At 41.1% G+C, this 27,261-nt stretch overlaps 1 protein-coding gene across 1 annotated transcript; it reads left to right on the forward strand.

Moving 5' to 3' along the window:
- Nucleotides 1-3,409: 3,409 nt before the first annotated feature.
- Nucleotides 3,410-26,277, forward strand: LOC139644757 (CREB-regulated transcription coactivator 2-like; the record flags this gene model as incomplete). Its single annotated transcript, XM_071520229.1, is given in 11 exon segments — nt 3,410-3,583; nt 10,509-10,610; nt 11,546-11,662; nt 12,989-13,050; nt 18,724-18,792; nt 21,690-21,769; nt 21,772-21,795; nt 23,003-23,029; nt 23,319-23,368; nt 23,791-23,840; nt 25,997-26,277. Coding segments are annotated over 11 exon segments (1,036 nt in total), but the record flags the coding sequence as incomplete, so codon positions are not given.
- Between the last annotated feature and the right edge of the window lie 984 nt (nt 26,278-27,261).

The raw sequence follows: 27,261 nt of genomic DNA on the forward strand, positions 1-27,261 counted from the left end.
TCACCAAAATTGGAGATACAAGGTTTTTTTTGGGTTTTTTTTTACATAACAACAGTGATATGTGTAGTATTTTAGGCAGTGGCAGTTTGAAATGTATTTTTGTAACTGTAACACCAAAGAGGTTTGATCCAAAGTGATTTTAAGCATTATTTTAATTATCTTGTTGAATGTGTAAAATACATGTAATATAACATTTTGTATTGTGAAGCTGCTGTCTGCTGTTGGGGGGAAAATGGCCTTCGTTGCATGAAATGTGGAAAAGATTTTTCAGATCACACTGAGGGAGCGGACCTCAATCTGTTGGCTTCAAATTAAAAGTTTTGAAAGGTTTGATTAAGTTTTGCAACATTGAAAACACACTGAGCACATTTCAAAGCTTTTTACTGATATGAAGCGGCTGAAATGCTTTTCTTTATTCATTAAACTTTCAGCAGAGACTTTGAACTGCTCAGGTACTGAAGTGGAGATGTGCAGATCTTTTCTTTCTAACTCTTTATACTTTAGATTTAAAACTTTGATTCATTTTTTATCTCATGAAATGACTGATGGAGAATCAATAGTAACATCTGGTGGTCAAACTACTGTAGCGTAAAGTAAAAGTACATAAGTATTGGCAGCAAAATGTACTTAGAGTATCAAAGTAAACGTACTCATTATGCAAACTGCCCCTATTTAGAGAGTTATATTTTTCATAAATTATTATACTGATTTATTGACATACATGTACATGTAAGCAGCATTTTAAAGTTGTCAACGTGAAGCTAATCTTAACAATTTAGCTATACTTTTGGGTAGTCTAATCTATAACAATGCTATTTTATAAATTAGTTATTTTATAAAGATGATCAAATGTTTTAAATATAAAATATTGATCTGAAAAGTAACTAGTAACTATAGCTGTGAAATAAATGTAATGGAGTAAAAAGTACAATATTTCCCTCTAAAATGTAGTGGAGTATAAGTACAAAGTAGCATGAAATGGAAATACTCAAGTAAAGTACAAGTACCTCAAAATTGTACTTAAGTACAGTACTTGAGTAAATGTACTTAGTTACTTTCCACCACTGCACATAACCCTCATCATGGTCTAACACTGTGTGAAATGAAATATAACGTAAAGGTCTCTACCACATAATGAATAACTAGCAACACTACAGTAACGTGGAAATAACATGTAACACCAACCACATGACTAACAAACTAACATCTAATGTCCAGGGGCATGCTGGGAGGCTTCTCCCCGCCCCTATCCCCCGGGATGCTACACTATTGAATATTAACAAAATATTAACTCTTTCCAATGAAGTCAACCTTTCAGGACAGGCTGCTCCACAGAGGACAGCAGGAAACATGATGTTTGCCAATTTTCTTTTTTTGAAGAAAAAAAAAGTGTTGTCTTGAGTACAGTAGACTCAGTAGTGATACATGTTTTGGTCCATATCCCTGCATATTACTAAACCCCATCTTCTGTTTTTTCACCAGCCTCCACTGCTTTTTCCTCCAGGAAAAGATTTTTTATATTTGTCTTTACCATATCTCTTTTGCTAAGTGGACAAAGTGCTTCTGTAGCCAACTTTTTCTTGGTGCAGATCCCAAGGCATTCCACAAAACTCTAAACACACACTGCTGAATACGTCAATATTTATTTTACATATTGAAGATGAGCAAGAAACAGCCAGATGTTTCAGCTCTGCTGCCCTGTCTGTCTCAAACAAACAAATCCAGGACCGGAGAATAAATAACATCAGCATCCACCATCTGTCACCAAGTAGCTTCAGTTAATACTCACATCTGTCATACAGCTGACTGAGACAAGATAAGATAAGATTACACCTTATTCTGAAAAAATAAAGGAAATTCGGGACCCTGGTCAAACATCTTATTATAGTACACCAGAGATGTGACCAAGCCAACTTCACTCGAGTCCCAAGTCAGTCTCAAGTCTTGAGGCACAAGTGTCAAGTCAAGTCTCAAGTCTAAATGTAGAACAGCAAGTCAAGTCAGAACAAATCAAGAGTCCAGTATCAATTTAATATCTTAAAGAAAACTAAATATCTAGGACTTTTCAATGCAATATGGTTTTAATAGGATAAAAACTTGGTAAGAGTATCATGAGTTTGATTTCTATAATCAGTTTCAACTTCAATAAATTCAATCATTCCATACAAATTCAGAAAACAGAATTTAAATTCAGTCGTCTGCTGGAACAAATCTCATCACTTTCAATCTAAGTCATTTACACAAACACAAGATCTCAAGTCAAGACTTTAGAAACCTTTTCAAGTCATCAGAGTACAAGTCAGAGTCAAGTCCCAAGTCACCAGAACCCAAGTCAAGTCAAGTCTCAAGTCTTCTCTTCATGCATCAGGTCAAGTCTCAAGCTATTCAAATTGTGACTTGAGTCTGACTCGAGTCTCCACCTCTTACTCTCATCATCACATAAAGCCAATTATGTTACAATTGTTAGATTACAGTTATATAAACAATTCTAGAAACTACACAGATACATTTACAGAAAATTACATTTTGAAAAATAGAAAATATATATATATGTATATTAAAAAAATGTCCTACATACATACTAGACACATTCAGTCAGGGTTCTTTACCATATATAATTAGAGGCAGCAGGGTGGATTAGTGGTTAGAGACCGTCCTTCAACCAGAAGACCTGGTTCAAGTCCCAGTGTGTCATCAAGCGTCCGCCCTGCTGAAGTGTCTTTGAGCAAAACACTGAATCCCGACCAGCCCCAGACCCTGACTTCTGACCTCTGGAAAGAGTTTTCCTACAGGATACAATAAAATATAAAATTTTAATTATTACATTATAATTAACTCTTCAAGCTGAAGCCAGAATACTTGTATCTGCTCTCAAACAGGCCACACATTTACTCCAGGAAATGCACATTTCTACTGTAATTCTCTGTTCTGCAGTACCTGGATACAGCCGGCAGGGGGCGCGCTGACACTTTCTCCGTAACCAGAGGAAAACCAAAGATTGTCCTATTTGAGAAGAATAACCACTCAATGTATTTAAAAGAAACTGGTCCACCTTCTGTCCGCAAGAGTGGGCGTTCACACCTAACGCATGCGCTCTGCTCCTAGCAAAGCTGTTACCATGGTGACCGATCGGGTACAGTCGTGAAACATGAACTACTCTACATGAAAATGTAAATTTTAGCTCTGGAATTCGACAGTGTTTTCAGTTTAAATGGTCCAAATAAATCGTAACTGTTTTTAACAGAAGGTATCTGCACAGTAGACCATCCCGCTACTTTCCCACTGATAGCACGCACTGCCTGACGTTTGCGGTTCCCGGAAGTAGCGGCAGAGTGAGAGCTCACTGCTTTTCACTCCTCTCTGGTAAAATCATTCCACTACGTCAAGTCGTCCCGTCCGCTCGGTGAAGATGTCTGCGACGGGTACAGGCGGCTGTGGACCCGGACCCGGACCCACTTCGGGCACCGGGTCCGGGGCTTCCAACCCCCGAAAGTTTAGCGAGAAGATAGCGTTGCATACCCAGAGGCAGGCCGAGGAGACAGCCGCCTTCCAGGAGGTTATGATGGACATCACTTCTACCAGGGTAAGTGTGAGACGGAGGCAGGAGGAGGAGGAGAGCTGCCCGGAGGAAGAGAGGCCTTGCCTGGGTTTGCCAGGCTCCGAGATAACGCTATCTACCGCTTCTGCATGGCGCTCTGGTTAGAATCGGTGCGTTTATAACAACGGCAGGACATCGACAAAGTGTCTGTTGTTGTTAGCTGTCTGCTGCTAGCAAAAAATGTTGTTGTTGGTTGTTGCCCATTTCCGATACGTCGTTAGCGTAGTTAGCAAGTATTAGCTAGAAGGGCTAACTTGGCTTGTTTACTATGTTACGTTAACGTCGCTGTCACCCCGCTAGCCCCGATACGTTCAGTTCACTCCTGAATGGGGAGAAAGTTACGCCAAAATCCATTATAAAATCTGGCAGTTTGATGTGTCCATGTTTATCGACACACCTACGCACCTGGTAAAACATGACTCAAGACCTCTTGTAGGTCGGTATGTTCTGCTAAATTCGGCTTTGAGACGATCCACCAATCAGCACTTCTATTTCAATAAAATCCCAACTCTCTCAGTTGGTTCCCACCGCTCGCTACCGCACATCACGGTGTAGCGTTAACGTATTTTGCTGGAAGAAAATTGTGGAAATAGCAGGCGAACCAAATATAAAAGTTGAGTTGGCTGCTTGGTGTATTTGATGTACGCCGATATGAAGAGTGGACCCAAACCATTAATTAAAGGTAGCAAGTCATGTTCTACCTGATGTATTTTATAAATAAGTAAGTCAACGTTACATTGCCACGTTTTTGAATGGAGTTTGGTGTGACAATGTTTCCGTACGAGAGAACGGCAGGTAACGGGGCTGTCACCCTGAGTTACTAACATCTGCTAGCTTAACTGACATTAACTTAAATCAGTCTATTAGCAAAAGTATTCTGCGTTTGCCTGTAGAGATTTTAAACAATGTCAAATGCTCGTGTTGTTTCTTAGTTTTGTTGTTAACTAAGTTAGTTAGCAAGTCAGCAAACGTTAGCTTTAGTCAGCAGTTCCCAAACTGGGGTTCAGGGACCACCAAGGGTCCCGGAGGGGGTTCCAGTGGGTCCCCAGCAAAATGAGGAAGAGTCAAATTTCTCTGCTATTTAATTCAATAGAAATATATAACTATAAATAAATAAATATGAAAGAATGACTCTGATTTCACCTACAGGACATACAGCAAAACTCCTGTCAGATTAAACGGGGTCTTCTGTCTACCTGGGAGTTCTTGATGGGAAAACATTTGGGAACCCTGGCTTTAAGTTTAGCTAGTCTGGTACAGCTTAACATTTTAAGCAACAAACTGACTTGGCTGTGAAGTTGATTTTTGCTGAAGCTTTGACCAGCCACACTGCTGGAACTGCCAGTGCTGGCTGATACTTTGCATTGTTTGCCAGTTGATGACAGTTAACTCCTGTAATTAACCTTAACCAGTCACTTACCCAACAAACTAACATTAGGCACACAGTCCTGTCAGAGCTGCAGAACCAGGGATAAGCTGTGTGGAAATGCAGTCTGACAGCCTGTTGTTTAGTCCCAGCTTTGACTGAGACTAACCATCACTTAAATCCTCATATACAACTGTCCATTTAGTCCTTTTAGTATGAATTCACACAGCAGGGCTTGCCTGGTCCTCCTGTACTGAGCTTTGCAATAGTCAGGTTCCATGTTAAGAAGTTTTTTCACTTATTGTAGTTGCGTCAGAGTCCTGTTGGCTGTGATTTGAGTGAAGGACAGGCAGGACTGGCTCTGACTCTGTCTTAATGAGTCTCTGTTGGAGGATGCAGAAAGAGCTGATGCAGGCAGCGAAGCCGTCCCGCTGGAAATGGGGCGGCTGGCACAGGAGGCAGGGGCTCCGTGCCATCACTGGACAGCCCCCAACGGCTGGGACACACACACGCACACACACACACACACACACACACACACACACACACACACACCTCCTCCTCCATTTACTGACAATGCCCACCCACCCCATGATGGTTCTGTCTCTTCTGGGAATTCCTTTGGGCCCTGTCCTTTACAGCCCCCCACCAACACACACACACACACACACATATATATATCACTGCAGGAGTGCGTGGGTGGTCCAATCAGCTAATAGCAGCAGGGAGATGGAACATCAGGTGTGTGTGTGTGTGTGTGTAGAGGATGAGTGTGTGTTGGTAGCAGCAGTAGCTTCATTTCCAGGCCGTTCTGTCTGCTGTAGCTGTAGTTCCTCCTCTCTGTTGCGGATCAGTTGTCACCATCAGGCTGAAATGATAATCCTGATTATTTTGTGCTGATAAAAAATGAAATAAAGAAATGCACTTGTGATCAGAGAGGTACTGATCACAAGTCACGGCTACTAAAAAATAGTGATGGGACGATTTGCTTATCTCCTGATACGATTCGATACGTGATATTTGGTTCAGGATTCAATACAACCAGGATACGATGCGATAAATAAAAGTTCAGTGACAACAAAGTCTGACTGTGCAGAATCCTGAGAAAAATTTCTGAGACACAAATCTTTCCAGCGATGCCATTGGCTGCTAGAATGTAAGCAACAATTTAAAAATGTCATTACAAAGTGACAATAATATAATTTGGATGGAGAGCTTGTGAAAATGTGATGGCCAAGAGTCTCATTAGTGATTACTACAGCAGAATAACATGGAGCTGATATCACCATTCATGTTCCTGACAGCAGAATAACATGGAGCTGATATCACCATTCATGTTCCTGACAGCAGAATAACATGGAGCTGATATCACCATTCATGTTCCTGACAGCAGAATAACATGGAGCTGATATCACCATTCATGTTCCTGACACAACAGACGGACTGTCACATTTTTCAGCACTACTTCATATTTATACAGTTCAACACATTCAGACTGGGAGCTGCCCAGTACAACCACAGCTACTGCTACTAGTGACTGCAGCTCCACTTAAATGGGGGTTAAATGCCTTGCTCAAGGGCTTCCAGACAGTTGTTGAGGGAAGTGAGAGTGTTACTCCTCCTCTCTCTCCTGGTCCAGGAATTGGAACCAGCAACCCTCCGGTCTCCAGCCCGCCTCTTTATCCTGCAGACTACCTGCTGCCCGCTCTGAATAAATCCATGATGTGGTGTTTGTCAGCTTGTAAGTATTTTGTTGTCGTGTTGTAGCTGTTATTCAGCTGCAGACAGAGGCTGTGATCATTGTTTAGACTGAACTGAGCACACTGTGTTGGTTGTTAGATTCATCTTAGTCATCATGAGTTTGTTTTTTTTTGTTTTTTCAGGTGAGATATTTTTAGAATCCCCTCAGGATTTCCTCACCTCACCTGCACAGTTCCTTCTCCATGTTGCCTCTCCTTTTTGTCTTTTAGCCTTTATATACTGTATACTAGGGCTGCAACTAACGATTATTTTCATTGTTGATTAATCTGTCGATTATTTTCTTGATTAATCGATTAGTTGTTTGGTCTATAAAATGCCATAAAATGGTGAAAAATGTCGATCATTGTTTCCCAAAGCCCAAGATGACGTCCTCAAATGTCTTGTTTTGTCCACAACCCAAAGATATTCACTTAACTATTCACTTTATTAATCGATTAGTTGTCATCTATTAAATTAATCGCCAACTATTTTGATAATCGATTAATCGGTTTGAGTAATTTTTTAAAGAAAAATAAGTCAAAATTCTCTGATTCCAGCTTCTTAAATGTGAATATTTTCTGGTTTCTTTCCTCCTCTATGACAGTAAACTGAATATCTTTGGGTTGTGGACAAAACAAGACATTTGAGGACGTCATCTTGGGCTTTGGGAAACACTGATCCACACTTTTCACCATTTTCTGATAGGGCTGGGCGATATGGCTGAAATCAATATCATGATAATCATAAGGATTTTTCTCGATATCAATATACATCACGATATGGTTCATGTATGCAAAATCACGTTAAATAATCAAATTAATGTTCATCTCATTGAACCGAATGGTAATGTTAGGTGTGGTGTCAAACAAAACTGAAATTTTCAAATAATATTCCTACCATACCTCATTTTATCAGAGTTTTTAAGTAAAATTTGCTTGTCATCATCAATTTAGACAGCAGAAATGTGTGTCACGGTATCAAAATATCTTCATATCGTCACGATATGATTCCACTGAAAGACAATAAACGATAATATTGAATTATCGCCCAGCGCTATTTTCTGACATTTTATAGACCAAACAACTAATCGATTAATCGAGAAAATAATCGACAGATTAATCGACAATGAAAGCCCTATTATACAGCTGAACTCAAACTAAACACTGCAGCTCCTCTGATTCAAATGAGGTAAACCTGCTGAGTGGAGGCTTCCCAGTTCAGATGCTACAAACTGGCCTGATTGGACGGATTTCAGTCATTCTTTAGTGAAAGAGCCAATCAGGACAGAGCCCAGCTGTGATGCGTTTCCTGGAATTAGTCTGAAACTGCCAGGATTTTTGAACCTTTGAAATGTAACCACTCAAACCAAATCAGATGTTAACAATATTTTCATTAAACATCTTTGATCATACATGTATATCGGATAGTGACGGGACGATCTGTTTATCTCCTGATACGATTCAATACGCGATCTGGGGTTCAGGATTCAATACAACCACGATACGATGTGATCAATAAAAGTCTGACTGTGCAGAATTCTGTTTATTTCTGAGACTCAAATCTTTCTAGCGATGCCATTGGCTGCTAGAATGTAAACAACAATTTAAAAATGTCATTACAAAGTGACAATAATATAATTTGGATGGAGAGCTTGTGAAACTGTGAGTCTCATTAGTGATTACTACAGCAGAATAACATGGAGCTGATATCACCATTCATGTTCCTGACACAACATACGGATTGACACATTTTTGAATTTCAATATATAGTCCCTAGTATAGGAAGATGGAAATCTGAATTCCTATACTAGCACTCCTTCATCAGCAACTTCAGCTTCATCAGTCTGTGTTTGTAGAACAGGATAGCTTTGCTGTATTTTCTAGCTTAGAAATTATATTTTTGCCACTCGAGTTTATAATGAGCATCTGAACAAGACGAGTTAGCTTCCAGTCATGAAAAGTTCATTATGAAGCTCTCCATCAAATAATCAACTGTTCAGATTCATCCCAGTTAGTCGCCTCTCTCATGTCAAAGCTCTGGCTCTGCAGTCCCAGGCTTTCTCCACAGTCAAAGATCATTTTTCCTTGAAGGGAATCATTAAACCTGAGACCGAGTCAGGCCGAACCTCATCACCTGTCCACCAGTTTACCTCGGGAATGATTCTCCTCGCTGGACAATCATTATTCAGCTCCAACAGCTGCAGGCCTCCACACTCTGGACTGGTTTGATAGCTGCTAGCACGGACAGGAACGTTACTTTCAAAGGTCCAGAAGCTCAAAAAAACAAGGATTCGTTGTTCAAATGGATCTGTAAAGTCTGTTTATAAAATGCAGTGCTTTTAACAAACAGGATTGTCACAACGTGTTTTACAAAGAACCAAGGACACGAATACAGATAGAAAACAAGGCTAACAGAAACAGGAGGTAGAACAAGTACATCACAAACTCCAAGAAACAGGGCCAGAGCTTGTGTGTGTGTGTGTGTGTGTGGGTGTGTGTGTGTGTGTGTGTGTTGTGTGGTGTGTGGTGTGTGTGCGCGCCCACATGCAGTAGAATCATATTTATAGGTTTGCTAACCTCAACAGTTTCCCTCATGTTTTCTTTTTCTGTGCATTTCAAGTCTTTATCATTCCACAAAGGGAATCTGGTTTACAGCAGGGTTTAAAATAAACCACATGACATTAAACCACCATATCAAATAAGATACAGACAGTAACGGTTGATAACAGCAGGCCGGGAGTCGGCAGCTCCACACAGTGCCCCGTGAGGTCAGAGGTCGGGGTCTGGAGCTGCTAGGGGTTCAGTGTCTTGCTCAGGGACACTTCAGCAGGAAAAGCTGGGGGGTCAAACCCGGGTTAATCGTTTTTGTCATTTATCAATTAAAAATACCAAACATTTGCTGGTTGCAGCTTCACAAGTGCTAAGATGTACTGCTTTTCTCTGTTTCATTATTATTGGCTGCTGGACAGATTGAGGAAGACATTTCAAGAATCACTGTAGACTCTGGAACTGTGATGGGCATCTGTCTTTATTTTTGACATTTTACAGACTAAATGATTAATCAACAAAATAATCATTAGATTAATCGATAATGAAAGAAATCGTTAGTTGCAGCTCTACTTGTGATGCAAACGTGATGCACACTGTGCTACAGAAACTACTTCAAGTTGCATTTTCAGGCGTTTCAGTGCGGTTATTTCGAATGGTGTTGTTCTCACCTGGAAAAATGAACTCAGCTAAAGGAGAAAACACTGCAGAGTTTCTGTGAACAGCTCAGAACACGCTGGCTGTGAACGCACCACAACTTATCTGCCACAGTCTAAATTTAACAACATGTGGCTGTTGGTCATTTCCCATCCTGTTTGTTTGTAATTTGATGGGATATTGGGGCAATTTCTGTTTTGATTTCCCGTCTTCTATGTTAGTGGTGGCAGTGTTGTTGCTCATCACTGCTGAATGCTGAATATTGTCAGGGTGCTGTGACCTCTGACCCTTGACCTCCTTAATCTGCTGCTTGTAATGCTTGTGATGTAGGAATTGAAGCTTATTCTACTGTTGACCTCATTGTAAGTCAGTCTGATAAAAGAGACCCGGGCCTGGAAAATTAATAATGAAGTGCAGTTCAAATTCCTTCTGTCTCATTTTTGAAGGCAGACTGGGCCTTCTCTCTCTGCCTCCACACCAGCTGTCTGCCAGCTGACACAGGGCATGCTGGGAGTTTTCTGTGAAGGACGCGGGTCTTCTCGTCTAACTGTTCACTGCCTCTCTTCTTCTCTTAATCTCCCCCCCCCCCCCCCCCCCCCAGCTCCAGGCTCAGAAGGTCCGCCTGGCGAGGAACCAGGGTCCGTACTACGGCGGCTCCCTGCCCAACGTCAACCAGATCGGCAGGAATCCTCAGGACTTCCAGGTGACTGACAGCCAGCCGTCGCTCACTTCTGATGTCATTTCCTCTTTGATCAGACATTAATAGTTGTTCTTGACCTTTTTGTGTTTATTTTGTTTCTTACTTTGCTTGAATTGCTCTTTACTATTACTGTTGATTTAATTTTTTTATTTTTATGTGCTCCTTTGTAAAGCGCTTTGTAACTGTTTCATTCCAAGTGCTTTGCTAGTACTACTACTACTACTACTACTACTACTACTACTGTTACTACTACTACTACTACTGTTACTACAACTGCTACTGCTGCTGATACTACTACTACTGCCGCTACTACTACTACTACTACTATTATTACTACTACTACTACTATTATTACTACTACTACTACTACTACTACTATTACTACTGTTACTACAACTGCTACTGCTGCTGATACTACTACTACTGCCGCTTCTACTACTACTACTGCTGCTACTACTACTGCCGCTACTACTACTGCTGCTACTACTACTACTACTACTACTGCCGCTACTACTACTACTACTGCCGCTACTGCTACTACTACTACTGCTACTACTACTACTACTACTACTACTACTGCTACTACTACTACTACTACTACTGCTACTACTACTACTGCTGCTGCTACTACTGCTGTTGCTACTACTACTGCTACTACTACTAGTGCAGCTACTACTACTACTACTACTGTTACTCCTGCTACTCCTGCTACTGCTGCTGATACTACTAACTGATCCTTGGACCAAGAGCGATCTGTCCACCAAATTTCAGCCAAATCTGTTTGTTACTAATTCCTTTCCACTTTCTCTTTGTCACCCTTCCTTGATTTTGCAGTTCTGTGCTCTTATGAGGCATATGAGGCATGCTGGGTAAATGTGCTAATCAAATCAAAAACCTCATCACCCCCCCCCCCCCCCCCCCCTCTCTCTCTCTCTCAGGGCTCCTTCCCCTCCACTCTGGAGTCAAGCCGCTCGACTCGGCATCACGGTCTGGTGGAGCGAGTCCAGAGAGACCGCCGCTTCATCTCTCCGGTCCGACCGTACCGCAACCGACAAGTATCCTTCAGCTCAGAGTCTGAACCGCAGTCAGCAGGTCTGAACGTTGTTTCATCTGTATGGGAAGTAGATTTCTACCTCCTTCATCCCTCAGAGAACTGCAGGTTTAACAGTTAAAGACCCACAACCACACTGTCTGCTCATTGTCTCTTTTCACATCCAACCAAATCATCAAACAAGTCTTTGCTGTCCAACCCCTCATGGAGCTGCAGTTTATTTTTTATTTTTTGCTTTGCTTTGCTTTTCCATTACAAAAGGAACACATACACATAAAGGAGCACCTTGCACAATGTTGCACCTGCTCCACAAGGCCTACTTATTCCTGTGACATATTCAGTGGTTCATTCTCTTGTCTTGTCTTTGACATGTAAACATTGTCCATTTCTCCCATTTCTCCCATTTCTCTTGACATCGTTCCTCTTGAACTCTTATCCTATGACTTAACTGTTCCATATCATATATTTCATTCACAATTTTCAGCCATCCATCTTGCGTTGGCGGTTCTGCCGTGTACCATCTCTTTGTAATGGCCTTTTTACAAGCTGCCCAACAAGACTTTCAGCAAATATCTGCCTTCTCTTAACACAATATCTCCTGCCATATTACCAAAGTACAGTTCTATACATGACCTAGGTATATCATAGCCCAGAATTTTGATAATATCCATATGAACATTTTCCCAAAACTGTACAATTTTAGGATAAAGCCAAAATACATGAGAATGGTCTACATGTATTGCCCCACATCGTCTCCAACATGGTTGTGCTATAGACATGTATTTGCTCTTAATTTTGGGTGTAATAAAGAATCTAATTACATTCCTCCAACAGTGTTCTCTCCAAGTACGTGAGGATGTTGTAGACTGTTGCCTAGTTTATTTTTTATCTAGCAAGGTCTTGAGGTTTGCTCTCATGTCACCTTGCTTTCTGCCAGTAGGACAGTTCTCAGTGTTTTGAGGTCGCAGCAGCAACACAACGTGCTGCAGACAAGGTGGAGGGTCTCGCTTTTATTTCAAAGTAGGCTTGAGCAAAATCCTGTCACCCTTCCTTGGAGAGAAAAAAAAAACTGGTTTGATTTGGTAAAATCAAATCAAACCCTTCAGTAAACTTAAGTCAAATTAACTAAGAAAGGCTAGACATTGGGCAAATGTGTCTAGAGGTAAATTTATGTTTCCAAAGTATCTGTAATCTGATTTCTGTGGGGATATTTACATAACATCTCAGCACAGTTACCATTTTTCTATTATAGTACTCCACTTCAGTTACATGTAATCTGTTACTCTGTAATCTATAACACTGTTGTTGCCTTAACCAGTCGTCTCCTCAGGTGGACAGCTCTCCGTATAACTCGGCCTACCTGTCCCCGCCCCCCGACCCCAGCTGGAGAAGGTAATGATCAGGACCCCCCTCCCCAACCCCCTAACACCACCCCCCACCCTACCCGGCTGTCTCCGTGGAGACCCGGCTGTCCGTGGGGAAGCCTGTTTGTTATTTCCAAAGCATCTTGTGTGATTCTTGCTGCTCCCACTGCTCAGCCTTTCTGAAGCCTTTGTGACGCCTCAGACGCTCAGGGAGTTTGAGTTTATGTGTTGGCACATGTAAAAAAAATAAAAAAAAAATAAGGGGGGCACATCTCACCTCTAAAGAGACAAAAAAAGAAATGGGGAAAACAAAATGGAGATGATCAAAACTTAACGCTATTGGACATAAAATTTCAAATCCACATCTGGTAAATTTTGTCTTCAGTGTGGCTTGGCAGAAGATCTCAGTGAAACGCCTTTTCTGTTGTTGGTCAAGTCACACGCTGGTCTGTGTCATTTTATTTATTTCCAGGCTATCCATGGGTCTTTAAAATGTCTGAAAAAACTGTTTTAAAATAAATTATCAAATTTTCAGGCCTTAAAAAGTATTAAAATGTCTAGAGGTCCTTCAGGGTTTTCTTCATCCTAATGTCAGGCTTCTTAGATTAATCCAGTTAGAACAATCTGCATCCTGTCTGCTTTACTGAACACAGCTGGACTTCAAGTCCCTTATCTAGTCATTTCTTATTCTGCCTGTTTATAGTTTCACAACTTTCATTAGCTGTGTTCAGTCAGAAATAAGCTGTTTTTCACAGATATGTTTCTTTATTTTGTTTTTAAATTTGAAAGTGGTCTTAAATTCAATTCCAGGTAGAATTTCTATGGTCTTAAAAAGTCTTAGATTTGACTTTCTGAAACCTGTGTTTTCCAGTCTTTCACCTTTTATTTAACCAGGCAGTCCCATAAAGAAAATCTCATTCAGGGAAGTCTTGGTTACATGGTACGCGCCTTTTAGACCGCTGAGCCACCGGGACGCCCTGTTCAGGGAAGTGTTGTTCAAGAAAGCAAAGCAACTAAAAACATGAAAGTTGCAGTACAAAAGTCCTAAAAGTACGTACAGAAGGTCAGCAGGGTGTCGTCCTGATTAAGGAGACTGTCCTTCAGCTGAAAGACAAGACACCGAATCCCTACCAGCTGCAGACCCTGACCTCTGACCTCTGACTTCTGACAGAGAAAGGGGAATTTCCCTATATTACACAAGCAAAATTCCAATCAAAATCCCATAAGAGGCACTAAGGCTTCACAGAGGTTTTCTTGGCTGTCAGTGAGGCTGCTGCTGCTTCGGTTGGTTTGGCTGTCCGGTGCGTACTAACCTCCAGAGGACTAACAGGAGAACTAGCTGGCTTCAGCCGCCGCCTCTCCAAACCTGAGCTGGTTTTGAAGAACTCTCACTTCTTTTTCTCCTCTTTTTTTTTTTTTTTTTTTTTGTTGCACTTCCTCCTCCTGGGAATCTGCCTTTTCTTGGCTTTTTCTCTTCTGTTGTCTGCAAAGTTCTCGTCCTTTAATTTTTTTTTTGCCTGCCTGCCGTCTTTCTGGTCTTCCTCTAACAAGACAACAACAACAACAACAACCCTTCAGAGAGAGAGATACTGGCTTTGGTCCACAATCACACTGGGTCTACTGCACATAGACACAAACACACACACACACACACACACACACACACACACACACACACATACACACACACGGCTGGGAAATTGCCTCCAGCCCCTCTGAAGTGCTGGCAGGTTGTGTCTGTGTCTGATAAGTTAGACTCCTCCAACAGTCACTTTCTCAAGTAACCGACCATCATTTGGAGTCTTTACTCTAAATGCTGAGTTGGCAGGTAAAGTAGTGAAAGTTGCCGGTTAGTTCAGCTGCCAACACATGATGTGCAGTCTGAGTTGCTTTGACCGCTAGGGAGGCTCGCTGATACGTCATCACAGAAGAGTTCATATCAGGAAGGCAGGACAAACACATTGTTGATACTATTGCTAAAAAAAGCTTGTTTGTGGCAACATTTTAATGTCGTATTGTAACAAATGTAGAGTCCTCGCACAAAAAAAACCCAAATGTATTTTGTTTATTTTTGGTGTGTCGGCTAATATGGACAATCTTGAAACAAACAAAGATAGCCTGCACTCTGAAAGAAAAATAAAATAAGAAGAAGCAGAGTGCGGGCTATCTTTGTTTATTTCAATGTTGTATTGTAAAACTCTGGAAACTCGGGCGCACACAATATTAACTCCTCTGTCTGTCAGCTCTTTGTATGTCACACAGAGCTGTAATCTGACCAGACTCACTTTGAAAGGTCAGCAGCAAACGGGGTTAAAGTTCAAATCATTTTAACTTGGTTAGTGCTGTCTGGAGGTTCGGCCTCCAGACAGCGTTGATCATGTGTTGACCGCTTTAGGGTTCGATCAAACCTCCAGCTGGGTTTCTTTAGTCTGAACCTGAGTGGAAAAGTTCACTTTCACTCCTTTTCCACCAAATTAGCTCTGGTTCTTGAACCGGTTCCGTTCAGGATTCTTGGAACCTTGGTGCTATCTAGTGAACCGGCCCGTGTTTCCACCAGTTTTGAGCGGAACCGTTGTGATCAAGGATGCGTCATCAGCGGAGGGCGTGGCACAACGCACACAGGAAGTAAACAGTAGTAGCAAGATGGAGGATCGCACTGATTACCTGCAAGCTTTTGTTCTGTTATTACAGATATTTGTTTTTATCCAAAAAACAAACATGGACCAACTATTACTAAGAAGACGTAGACGACTATTACGTGCAATTACTTTCCAACTTGTAGAATACGACGCGCTCACTGATGTCGTCACGGTTCGCACTTGAAAAGCTGCTATTTTTTGGTTCCAGCTGGGAACCAACTTTTCGGGTTCCGAACCAATTTATTTTTGGTCGAAATGCTCCGAATGGTTCAAAATTACGTGCGTGAACCGGAACGGAACCCGTTCCATGTTGGTGGAAAAGGGGTATTTGTTGCATTTTTGTATTTGGTTCGTTCAGCTTCACACTGACCAATTACAGACAGAAGTCACATGACTCACAAGCAGCTTGTTTATTGGACAGACTTTTGGTCACCTGTCATCCTGCAGGTTACAAGATTTTGGAGTCAAAACAAATCTGATTCCAGTTCCTGTAACTTTATCTAACATAATGGACTTGTCTGTCTCTTCTTCTGTGGTGTTCATACCATAAATATCTGAATGTGAGCATCAGTCCAGACTTCACTTTGTTCTGCTAGGCTTTCCAAGCACATCCGTCTCCTTGTACCCATAATCCCTTGCGTTTCGGGGTGGTTTCCTGTAGTCAGTTGGATCAACAATCTCTCTTTCTTCTCTTGTTAGAGGACTGAGGCTCTCTGTGCCGTTATTTGGTGCCACCAGAGTTCAGAGGTCATTGTTCTCGCCTGGACAAACCAACTGAACTGAAGGAGGAAACACTGCAGAGTTTGACTGAACCGCTCTAAATATGCATGAATTTTAAGTGAATTTGCCCAAAGTCTCCTCTGCAGGGAACCAACCATCATTTTGGAGTCCTGTTCTATTCTCAACATCTAGTCCACTGCTAAAATAGTCTAAATGTCTGGTGAATTTTGTAATTTACCGGCCACTCTGGCCCGCAGACAGGAAAGTTTCACGTTATTCACCGATCTCGATTCTGACAAAAAGGGAAGCCTGATCCAGACGGCTGCCAGACGTTGACGAATGGAGGAAAAAAAAAGAGTAGAAGCATCATTTTTCTCCTGTGATGTCTGGCAAGCAAGACTGAGGGAGCAGTCTTTATCAATCAGGTGAATGGAGACGGATGTGTGTGTGTGTGTGTGTGTGTGTGTGTGTGTGTGTGTTTGTATGTGTGTGTGTGTATGTATCTGGCTCTGTCAGCAGAAGACTTGTTAATTCTGTAGAGATCAGCATTTGTGTGCGTGTGTGTGTTTGTGGCGGGGGTGGGGGTGGGGGTTTATAATAAAGACAAACAGCCTCATAAATAAACCAGACTAGAGTCCAGGAGTCGGCTGGACTGAAGAGTCACTGGACTTGGAATTAGAAACTCCTCTTGTGTAACAGACAGAGCGTAACTCACTGATTTCATGAACTGCACACACACACACACACACACACACACACACACACACACACACACACTCACACACACACACACACACAAGATGGGTTTCTATACAAGCATTTTTTTTTAAAGTGGAATGGAAACATCAGATTTTGACAACATTTCCCCAATAGTTTAAAAATGTTTATGCTCATTTGAGGTGGAAAATGTTTTTGTCGATGAAGAAATTGTGCGAGGGTTCGGATGTTTGCTGAGTTTGAATCTGCCTCTCACTCCGTCTCTCTGCTGCCGACTAGCAAATAAAGAGGCAAAAACAATCTGTGATGGCAGTAAATTGGCTTGGCCTGACCAGGCCGGCACAGCAGCTGGTTGCTGTCCTGCCAGACGGTCATGTGCTGTCTGTCTCTGACATGTAGACAGCTCTGTCATGGCTGCATGGCCATTAGCTGCTGCAGGAGAATAACATGCGTGTTGTTTCCAACATGTAGAACACGTCTGTTGTGGTTCTGTGGGCATGAGTTGATCCTTTTCACAACATGCTGATGTACTAGAAGCCAACCAGAGATTAATACTACTACTACTACTACTACTACTACTACTACTACTACTACTACTACTACTGCTACTACTGCCACTGCTACTACTGCTACTACTGCTACTACTACTGCTACTACTACTACTGCTACTACTAATACTACTGCTACTACTACTGCTACTACTGCTACTGCTACTACTACTGCTACTACTACTGCTACTACTAATACTACTACTGCTACTACTAATACTACTACTACTGCTACTACTGCTACTACTACTACTGCTACTACTGTTATACTACTATGCTACTACTACTACTGCTAATACTACCACTACTACTACTACTACTATGCTAATACTACCACTACAACTGCTATACTACTATACTACTACTATACTACTACTAATACTACTACTGCTATACTACTCTGCTACTACTACTACTACTACTAATACTACTACTATGCTACTACTACCACTACTACTGCGATACTACTATACTACTAATACTACTACTACTAATACTAACACTACCACTGTTATACTACATGCTACTACTACTACTACTACTAGTACTACCGCTACTACTACTACTATGCTACTACTACCACTACTACTGCTATACTACTATGCTACTACCACTACTACTACGAATAATAATAATAATTTTTATCGCAGAAAATATTAGGAATATCGCGATATTTGATGTTATTGAATATCGTCCCAAGCTTAATGTCTACGAATATGAATGTAGCAATAGGTGAAACCTGTGGCCTCTATACACACACACACACACACACACACACACACACACACCACACACACACACACACACACACACACACACACACACACACACACACACACACACACACACACAGAAACCCTTCATGGGCATCACTACATCTCTCTGGTCCGTCTCGTCTGTTAGTCGCACGCCAGCCTCCCTCTCTCCTTCCCTTCTTCCCTCCATCTTTTCCCTTTCCTTCGCTTGCGGTTGCTTCACACTCCTCTTTCCTTCATCTCATCTTTTTTTTTTTTTTTTGGGGTTATTCCTTGTTGGAGGAAAATAACGAGCCGTTTTGTTCTTGTCGATCATGAAAAGGAATTGGTCCGGAAACTTCCCCGGGGATAAAAGCCAGTTGTTTCGTCTCCCTACCACTGCACTCAACAGGTGAATCCACTTCCTCTCCTCTGATCTCTCTCTCTACCTGTCTCTCTGTCTTCCTTCCTTCTTTCCTTCCTTCCTTCCTTCCTCTCTCTCTCCCAACTTGAGATGGGAAGAGAGTCTAATACCAAGAGGAAATGAAGCGGGTGAATCGCGTGTGTGTGTGTGTGTGTGTGTGTTAACAAACTTTATGTTTGAAGATGACATTTCTTAAAGAAGCCGTTCTGTTTCTTGACAGATTAAAGTTTTGAATCTGATGTTTTCTTCCTTGTTCATCTTCACCGAGCATCAGTTCTTTCCTGTGACTTTCTGAATCTTCGCCCATTCTTCCTTCCTGGTTCGTTCCATCCTCCATTTCTCTCTCCTTCCATATCCTTCCTTCTTTACTTCATTCATATGATCCATCCTTTCTTCGTCTTCATCATTCTTCAACTCTGAATGGATACTTGTGTGTTTATTCTGTTGCTTTAGTTTACTTTCTTTTTGCACTAAATGTGAGGCAATATTCTGCTTAGTGTTAACATGAGGGTTATTTGTCCTTTGTTTGTTATTTGACTTGACCGCCATGAAAAGCAGAATATAATCTCCTCACCAAGATCAGATGCAGCTGGACGAGTTTGTAGCTTTCAGATTTTTACTTCCCATTCATTTGAATGAAGCCACGAAAACAGCCTGAAAACATTGAACAGATTGAACAGCGGGTCCTGCTTTAAGACAAGAAAGCATCCTGGGTTCGTCTGCATTTTGCATTTCTATTCTTGGTTTACACTAAAATTAGTGTTTTAAAAATAAAAGTAGATCCAGTCTCCCAAACAGGATGTATCTCTCCACAGAGATGATTCTGAACCAATGGGATCAATGAGATGCTCTAGTAAGAAACTCATTGGTCCAACCTCTGAGAACATAGTGGAGTAATACCATTTTGGAGAGATACTTCTTGTTTGGGAGACCGGATCTCCCTCTCCTGTTTTGTTTTTTTACGTCAAGATTTTACAATTTGTCACTCAAGCCAAACTTAAAGTTTGCCCCTAAAATTAGGGCTGGGTGATCAATGAAATCAATATCATGATAATCATAAGGATTTTCCTCGATATCAATATATATCACGATATGGTTCATGTATGCAAAATCACGTTAAATAATCAAATGAATGTTCATCTCATTGAACCGAATGGTGATGTTAGGTGTGATGTCAAACAAAACTGAAATTTTCAAATAATATTCCTACCATACCTCATTTTATCAGAGTTTTTAAGTAAAATTTGCTTGTCATCATCAATTCAGACAGCAGAAATGTGCGTCACGATATCAAAATATCTTCATATCATCACGCTATGATTCCACTGAAAGATGATAAACGATAATATTGAATTATCGCCCAGCCCTACCTAAAATGTATTCAAACCTACTATAGATTCCACTACTGCCTCAATTTTACATGACATGTAGATCTTCATGAAGAAAGAAAAAAGAAATTCCATGGCAAACGTAAATGCGGCTGAAATTACAGAGAGTTTGTTTCACACAGGATCAGTATTATCAGGGAACCTCTGCCTTCACCAAAATATGGAACGGAGGGAGTTCCAGGGGAGGGGAGGATTTTTTTTTCTTTACTCTGTAAATCAGCCATGTCTGTACTTTACAAAGTACAGACATGGCTGATTCACAGGGGGATTAAAATCACCACAGTCAGTACAAAACTCTGGACATCCCCAGGTAGTATTCACCCTGTGGCTTTAGACTGTTGGTGTGGAGTCACTGGACAGAAATGAGTGAGATCTAATCATGTTTCTCCATTAGAGAGATCCAACATCCTTCTATCTGTAAATAAGGCAGAAGATCAAGTCAGTTGTGTTTTGTGTCTGACGTGCTGCACGTCTCTGGGTGTCAGGTGTGCTGGAGGGAGTCTGAGGTGTGACAGACAGTTTCAGGCTGGTATCAGACACCAGAACTGACTGCTGCTTCACTACAATTGATCTGAACAGTTTCTCCAACCTCCCAGAAAGCTATTTATCTTTTCTCAAATAAAAATCGATTTTGATTGCTGTCTGATCAGGTGGAGCGTCACTGCACCTCTCTCTCTCTCTCTCTCTCTCAATTTTCAATTCAATTCAAATGAGCTTCATTGGCATTAAATACAACAGTTATCTGTTGCCAAAGCAAAACAGTGATAATCAAGAAAAAGTAGCAATAATAACAACAAAGATAATTGAACAATAGAAAGTTGCAATTATTCAATCACACACAAAGGAAAAAATGGAAAATATTTAGGTCAGTTCTCCTGTCTGTTTCACAGCATGTTATATAAACAGCAGCTAGCTTTTCTCCAAGGATATCAAGGAGTTTTTTGTCAGGAGGAAGTTTTTTGAAATTACACAAATTTTGGAGTTTGGAGAAATATTTCTCTCTCACATTTTCATACCTGGTGCAGTTCTGCTCTCTCTCTGTCTCTCTCTCTCTCTCTCTCTCTCTCTCTCTCTCTCTCTCTCTCTCTCTCTCTCTCTCTCTCTCTCTCTCTCTCTCAAATTCTCAGTTGGGCTTTATTGGCATATGAAATACAAAGGTACTTACTGCCAATGTCACATATATAAACATACAAATTATAATAATGACAGCATTAACAATAAAAGTTAAATAAGAAACTTGTTATCAAAACAATTAACAAATCATTCTACTCTGTACCAGGTGAAGACATATCTAGCAGCTAATGTGGCAGACTCACTTCTTTCACTTTTCTTTCCTTCTCTCGCTGTCTGATCAGGTGGAGCGTCACTGCACCTCTCTCTCTCTCTCTCTCTCTCTCTCTCTCTCTCTCTCTCTCTCTCTCTCTCTCTCTCTCTCTCTCTCTCTCTCTCTCTCTCTCTCTCTCTCCTAACACTGTGTGTGTGTCTCTCGCCCCTCAGGACCAACTCTGACTCGGCCCTCCACACCAGTGTAATGAACCCCCCTGCAGGAGACCCCTTCACCACAGGAGGGCCCACCCTCGGCCCCAGACCGCCAGGCGCACCGGTGAGTCAGAGACCAGGACCACAACCAGAGCCAAAACCGAGCTGAACTGGTCCTGGTGCTGGTGCTGGTCCTGGTGTAGTGCTGCAGTTTGATGGTAGAATAGTGAAAGAGGCTGATGTGGGCGATATTGACAAAATCAAACATACAATATTAAACTGAAGTTCAGCTGCTTCAACTTCCTCGCTCTGATGATGAGGTGAAGCACGAACCAATCAGAGAAGAGGGAAGGTGGGGTAGGCCAGTTATATTTACTTTATTATTATTAAAACAGACAAAAACAAAGCTATGACAGTGTGACATTATTAGTTGCTGCACCCAACGTGACGACATGAACCGCCAACGACCAGCTGTACGGTGGCCATTTGAGGACATCCTCAGCCGCATTTGTCATTCGTAGATGTACTTGTCAGACTTGGATGGACTTGACTCAGGTTTAGCTGTACTTTGTCAAACTCAAAAGTTTGTCTGCAATGGAGGGCAGTCCTGGCATTACAATCAGGCCCTTCCAATCCTCAGTATTGCTCCATGTGATGAAGGATTAGAAGCGCTTGATTGTGACGCCAGGACTGCCCTCCATTGCAGACGAACTTAAACGTAAGTTAAACCTGACTCTAGTCAATCTAAACCTGACAAAAGACAATTAAACTTGACTCGAGTCCATCTAAGTCTGACAAAAGATAGTTAAACCTGACTCTAGTCCATCTAAGTCTGACAAAAGACAGTTAAACCTGACTCTAGTCCATCTAAGTCTGACAAAAGACAGTTAAACCTGACTCTAGTCCATCTAAGTCTGACAAAAGACAGTTAAACCTGACTCTAGTCCATCTAAGTCTGACAAATGTACGGATGACACAGGCGAGTGAGGATGTCCTCAAATGGCCTCTGTACAGCCGGGCAACACTTGTCATCTTCGTTGGCGACAATGTAGCTTGGTACACCGGACCGATTTGTAGCTTCTGTAGCCAGTAATGTGAACACACCATTAGTCTGCAGGTAACCAACCATACTTTTGGAGTCTGTTCTGTTCTAAATACTTTGTTCAGAGTGGTTTTCTCAGGAGAAAGATCCCGGTCCAAACAAACTCTGCAGCACTGTCAGGATGAGATAAAACCTGAGGAAATGTTTCCAGTGCAGTAATGTGTTGTTTCTGTCTGTCTGTCTGTCTGTCTGTCTGTCTGTCTGTCTGTCTGTCTGTCTGAACCTGCAGGTCAGAACGACGGAGAGGGCAGGAGAAGTGAGTTATATAGACACACACACACACACACACACACACACACAGAGGTTATGAGAACGTTTTTATGGTGAAGATTTCCAGGTTTGAGATTTACTAGAAAATCCACTTTGGGACTTAGCTGAATTGAGACTAAATTAACTCCAACTCTCACTACACACATACACACACACACACACACACACACAATTAACACCGCCTCAGTATTTGCATATGATTATTTTAAAGAAAGAGGTGCACGTTCCACTCTTTTGTCCCTCAGTGTTTCCGTACCCGGTTCCCCCCATTGAAGAGAATGTGTTGGATGAAGGCAAACTCCTGAAACCCTGGGACACCAAGAAGGTAAACACACAACACTTTTATTATTTCTCCTATTGGCTACATTAAGTGTGATTGCATGCACAAAAATTTAAATATTTTATTTGCAAAAAAATGATCCATCTATTTTGGGGAAAAATAAAAACATTAGCTGAATTTTAATATACAATATCTCAAAAGTAGAGAGGATCCAATGTGTAAATATATTATCATTTTACTAACTGATCACTGAAGTTACCTGCTATCCTTTTAAAAAGCACCGCAATTTGTTTTAATTATGTGTTTAATCATTTTGTTTTGTGGGTGTCACTTTTTCAAAAGATGAATGCTTCATTTTAGAATAAAACTTTAAATATTAAAGTTATCAATTCAAGTGTAGACAGTGAAAATAAAGACGTAGTGATGTCGAATATGATGAACAAACGATGAGTGTTTTCTGTCTCCAGCTGCCTCTGCTGTCGTCTCGACCCAAATCCTGTGAAGTCCCCGGCATCAAGTGAGTCTGACACCTCTGACACACACACACACACACACACACACACACACACACACACACACTGTTCACCATGGAGAAACACTCCGTTCTTACATCACACACATTATGTCATACCATTATGCCGTGTTTCTTTGGTGTGGCCTCATTTGTCCCTGAAACAAGGGCAGGGTTCCCACGGTCATTGGATTTTAGTGCTTTTTCTATTTTTTTATAAATATTTATCTATTTATTTATCTATCTGTTTTTTATAACACTGACCCCAAATCAATACCAGAAATGATTACTACACTGGACAAATAGGACACACCTCTTTATATTGGATTTTAGTGCTTCTTTTATTTTATATTAATATTTTTATGGAAAATTCATGTTTTATTTCAATAGCTTCCATGTAATGTGATGCAGTGACTCTAAAGCACTAAAATCCAATATAAAGAGGTGTGTCCTATCTGTCCAGTGTAGTAATCATTTCTGGTATTGATTCAGAGTCACCGCCTCACATTACATGGAAATTCTATTATGGATCCTTGAAAAGTCATAGAAAAGTTTTGAAATTTTATGCATGAAAATGTGTGGGAACCCTGCAAGGACCGTGTGCTTGCATGCTTGTGTTTTATTTGTGTGTGTGTGTGTGTGTGTGTTTGAATGCTTGTGTGTTTTTATTTGTGTGTGTGTGTGAATATATGGGTATGTTGGTGTGTTTGTTTTACTCATCACTCACTTCAAAAGTATTAACATTGTTTTACTTTTTACTCCCCAGAGGCAGTAATTAGTTATTCTGCTCCTTGTATTACTTTTCCATTCCTCTTCTTCTTCGTTTTCAACTGAACTTAAGTGTGATGTTTAGTAACTATGATATTACTGAAATTCAAATCGTAGTACAACAACAACAACAACAACAATCCCGCCCTTGTATTTGAAATGTCGGGTGCTGCTGGTTGTGATGAATGTTCAGCATCAGAAAGCTGGTTTCACCATGAGCATCTCCTAAAATAAAACACATCTAAACAGCCAGGTGGAACTAAAATCTACATTTCCACTCCGCAGTATTCTTCCCAGTATCTTTCCACTAAAAAGAATCTCTGTTTCCTCTCCTCTCCATTCTTCCCTGTATGTCTGAACAACCAGTAGGAACTAAAACATCTCCATTCCTCCCAGTATCTTTTGAAGAACCAGTTTCAGCCAAAACATCTCCATCTTCCCTCCACTATCCCTCCCAGTATGTTTGAACAGCCAGTTGGAAGTAAAACATCTCCATCTCCCCTCCATTCCTTCCAGTATCTTTGAGCACAACCCGTTTCAACTAAAACAACCAGACACCTCCCAGTATCTTTGAAGAACCAGTCGGAAGTAAAACATCTCCATTTACCTCAGTATCTTTAAAAAAACAGTGGGAACTGAAACATCTCCATCTCCCTCCACTCCTCCCAGTATCCCTCCCAGTACCTTTAAACAACCAGCTGGAACTGAAACATCCCTGTTTCCCCTCTTTTCCTCCCAATATGTTTGATCAATCAGTTAGGAACTGAAACTTCTCCATTTTCCATTCAATTTCTACTCTTTGAAGAACCAGTTTCAACCAAAACATCTCCATTTCTCTTCCATTCCTCCCAGTGTCCTTCCCAGTATCTTTTGAAGAACCAGTAGGAACTACTGGTTCTACTGCTGTCTGTCCTTTATCTGTTTTAATTTTCTGTTTGTTTTATTTCCTTTTCTAAATAATAATAATAATCATAATAACCTTTATTTGTATAGCACCTTTCATACACAACATGCAGCTCAAAGTGCTTACATCAATAGAAGGCAGATAGAAAACAGATAAAAAGATAAAATTCATATAAAAGAACAAGCAAAATGCATTGCATTAAAAGAATCAAATCAAGTAAAATAGAAAGATAAAAGAACAGAACAAATACTCCCACTTTTAGATGCACATTGTGAGTGAACCCATATGTTTTTCTGTAATTTTCTTTTCCCCTGTCACTTTGTAACTATGAATAAAGTCTTACTTACTTACTAAAACATCTCCGTCTCCCTTCCATTCCTCCCAGTATCTTTGAAGAACCAGTAGGAACTGAAGCATCTCTGTTTCCCTCAGCATGTTTGAAGCACCAGTCTGAACCTCTCCCTCCTTCTCCCTCTCCTCCCCCCTGCAGTATCTTCCCCTCCCCGGAGCAGCCGTCCACGCCGGCGCACGGCGTTCCCTCGGCCCTGAACACGGGCGGCTCGCTGCCGGACCTGTCCAGCCTGCACTTCCCCTCGCCGCTGCCCACGCCGCTGGACCAGGACGAGCCGGGCTACCTGGGATCCTCCTCTCTGAGCGGGGGCAGCAGCACGGGGAACCTGGCCTCCACGCTCACGCAGCTGGGCATCAACGCCGCCGCCGGGCAGGGAGGCAACGGCACCTTCCACCACCACACGCCCGGTGGGTACAGAGGTGTGTGTGTGTGTGTGTGTGTGTGTGTGTCAGTAGGGTTACACCAATATCCGGGGCCGATATTGGTCTTTTATTGAAAATCAGATCTGGTCCAGTCTGGTATGATGCTGTTTGAACAATTACATATTAATAGTAGAATTGACACTTTGATCAGATTCCACACAGATATGTATACATTTTTTTTTTTCTTCCTCTACTTCTACTTCTTCTTTTATTCGTATCAATATCCTGGGTTTCAGTGGAGAGTTTTAGTGTCCCATCGTGGTCTAAATTCAGTTTCAGAGGCTTTTCCACCCCGACAAGAAGAAAACTCTGGAAGAAACGCTGAATACTTAAATTTTTTAAAAAGATTTTGGCATGAAAATTGTCAAATTTAAATACATTGGAAATCGTCTCTCAGCAGCTCCAATCCAGAAACATCGGCACCGGCCTTCAAAAACCTGTTTCATTTGAATCCTAGTGGGTGTAACGTTTGTGTGTAGTTGAGCTGCTCACCTTTATTTTCTAAAATTACCATAAACATCATGTGGTTCACAATCACACGGCTGTATATTGTTGCCACTGCTGTATCAGGAGATCTGCAGATCCTTAAAAAGCCTAAAAAGTCATAAATAATCTAAATTTAAAGCCTTTAAAAGTATTTTAGAAGTCTTAAAATTTTCACTACCACTTTCAGAGGTATTGACATTCTTTTTGGTGATGTGGAGGCAGTTAAAAAGAAAGACAAACAAAATAAGGCGAATGCCGTGAATCATGTCACTAATTATGTCACTAAATCTATCACAATATATCACCAAAAGATGTGAATGGTACCAGCAGTAGCATCAGCTTTATTTTTATATTTTGTTTCTTGTGTATCTTTGGATCTTTTTTTTTATGATCAACACTTTATTTAGTTTTTAAACAGACATAACAACCTTAAACAATGGGCAATTGTAGAAACAGAAAATAACTTAAATCATACATTTAAAAAAAATAAATAAA

Source organism: Centroberyx affinis, unplaced genomic scaffold, assembly GCF_046629955.1.
Source record: "Centroberyx affinis isolate AG114_WGS23_722 - 3 ecotype Tasmania unplaced genomic scaffold, CSIRO-AGI_Caff_v1 ptg000781l_1, whole genome shotgun sequence".
Taxonomy (NCBI): Eukaryota; Metazoa; Chordata; class Actinopteri; order Beryciformes; family Berycidae; genus Centroberyx; species Centroberyx affinis.